Source organism: Perkinsus marinus (assembly GCF_000006405.1).
Source record: "Perkinsus marinus ATCC 50983 genomic scaffold scf_1104296966988, whole genome shotgun sequence".
In the NCBI taxonomy this organism is placed as follows: domain Eukaryota; phylum Perkinsozoa; order Perkinsida; family Perkinsidae; genus Perkinsus; species Perkinsus marinus.
The window spans coordinates 45,689-46,924 of NW_003203723.1; the positions used below are offsets into that span (position 1 = coordinate 45,689).

Sequence of the window (1,236 nt, forward strand, 5' to 3'; positions counted from 1 at the left end):
GATATGCAGTAGTCGTGAAATATATTTTTCATATCACAAGGGTGAAACTCCATCCATAGTAACGTAGCTATATATACATCAACAAAATCTGGTATAATCAATAACAAAAAATATATATATCGCCAGCCAACCTCGACTTCGTCGCCTCCTCCTACTACCAAGCGCTCTCGATCTTGTTTCCTTCTTTCCTCCCATTCAAGACGTCTTATTTCTCTCAAGTTGTTGCGTTGTCTTGCCAATTTAGCTTCAACTCTTTGGGCACATTCCTCTTGACCTGAGCCCAACAATTACCGCGCGCCACGAAATTACCGCCTCCACTTACGTTGAGTTGCATCCCTCTTCCTATCACTTTCTAACCTCTGCTTCGCACTGCCGAGGTAACCGAGAAGGTTACCAAACATCCTCCTATTCCTTTTCATGCTCTCGCGTATCTGAAAAATATCACACCAAAAACTCGATGATCAATTTTCCGATTAAAAAAACCAAACGATCAAAACCACGCACAGTTCACTTCACAATTTCACTAAAAAACTTCACCACAAATTCCAAACTTTTTCACACCCCGAATTCACAATATAATGTCCTTCAAAAATCTATTCGGCGGTTGAGACCATCAGTTCAGCTCGTCAATTCAAAACGAGTATTAATACCTGTGGGCTAGCCTCCGAGAACCCTCCGAGTTCGCTCTTTATAAATCTCGCTTTCGCCTCCTTCTCTCGCTGCTCCTCCGTTAGCTCCTCAGATTGCCGAGGTTGCGATTCTCTCCCAACCCGACCATCTGATCACACCAAAAACCATCACGCAGCACGAAATTTCATTAACCCCACCAGCTATAGCGGCTTCTCCCGAATCTCCTCCTCCTCCTCCCTCATCGTCTTGATCATAGTCTACGATTCCTCCCACCTCATTCGAGTCCACCGGCGGTGGTTTCGTCTCAGCCAGCCTTTCTTGAATGCGAGCACTGACCACCGCAAAAATGCCCGCCCTGGGGTTCGAACCCGAGACCTCTCGCTTACTGCTCTTCCATCAGTTTGTCCATCTCCTTACTCAAAGTATGTTCATCGCCTTTCCCTCCTTCCTTCCCTTTAACCGGCGACCTCGATGACAAGGCGTCCTTATGAACCCGAGCCGTCGCTGTAGTTGACATCACTTCTATAAGGAGATTCTCCTCGAAAATATAAACAACAGCAACCGATGATGCTAACAGATATTGGAAATCGTCAGCAGTGTCGGAAA

The 1,236-nt window shown here is 45.9% G+C and overlaps 1 protein-coding gene across 1 annotated transcript in view; it reads right to left on the reverse strand.

Moving 5' to 3' along the window:
* Pmar_PMAR002616 (hypothetical protein) overlaps nt 1–1,147 on the reverse strand; it is a gene marked incomplete at both ends in the record, with an annotated part of 5,842 nt that extends 4,695 nt beyond the window's left edge. Inside the window, 5 exons of the mRNA XM_002768858.1 lie at nt 159–274; nt 323–431; nt 651–778; nt 828–961; nt 1,017–1,147. Of these exons, the coding sequence (XP_002768904.1) occupies nt 159–274; nt 323–431; nt 651–778; nt 828–961; nt 1,017–1,147 (618 nt within the window). The remainder of the gene's footprint in view (nt 1–158; nt 275–322; nt 432–650; nt 779–827; nt 962–1,016) is intronic.
* Between the last annotated feature and the right edge of the window lie 89 nt (nt 1,148–1,236).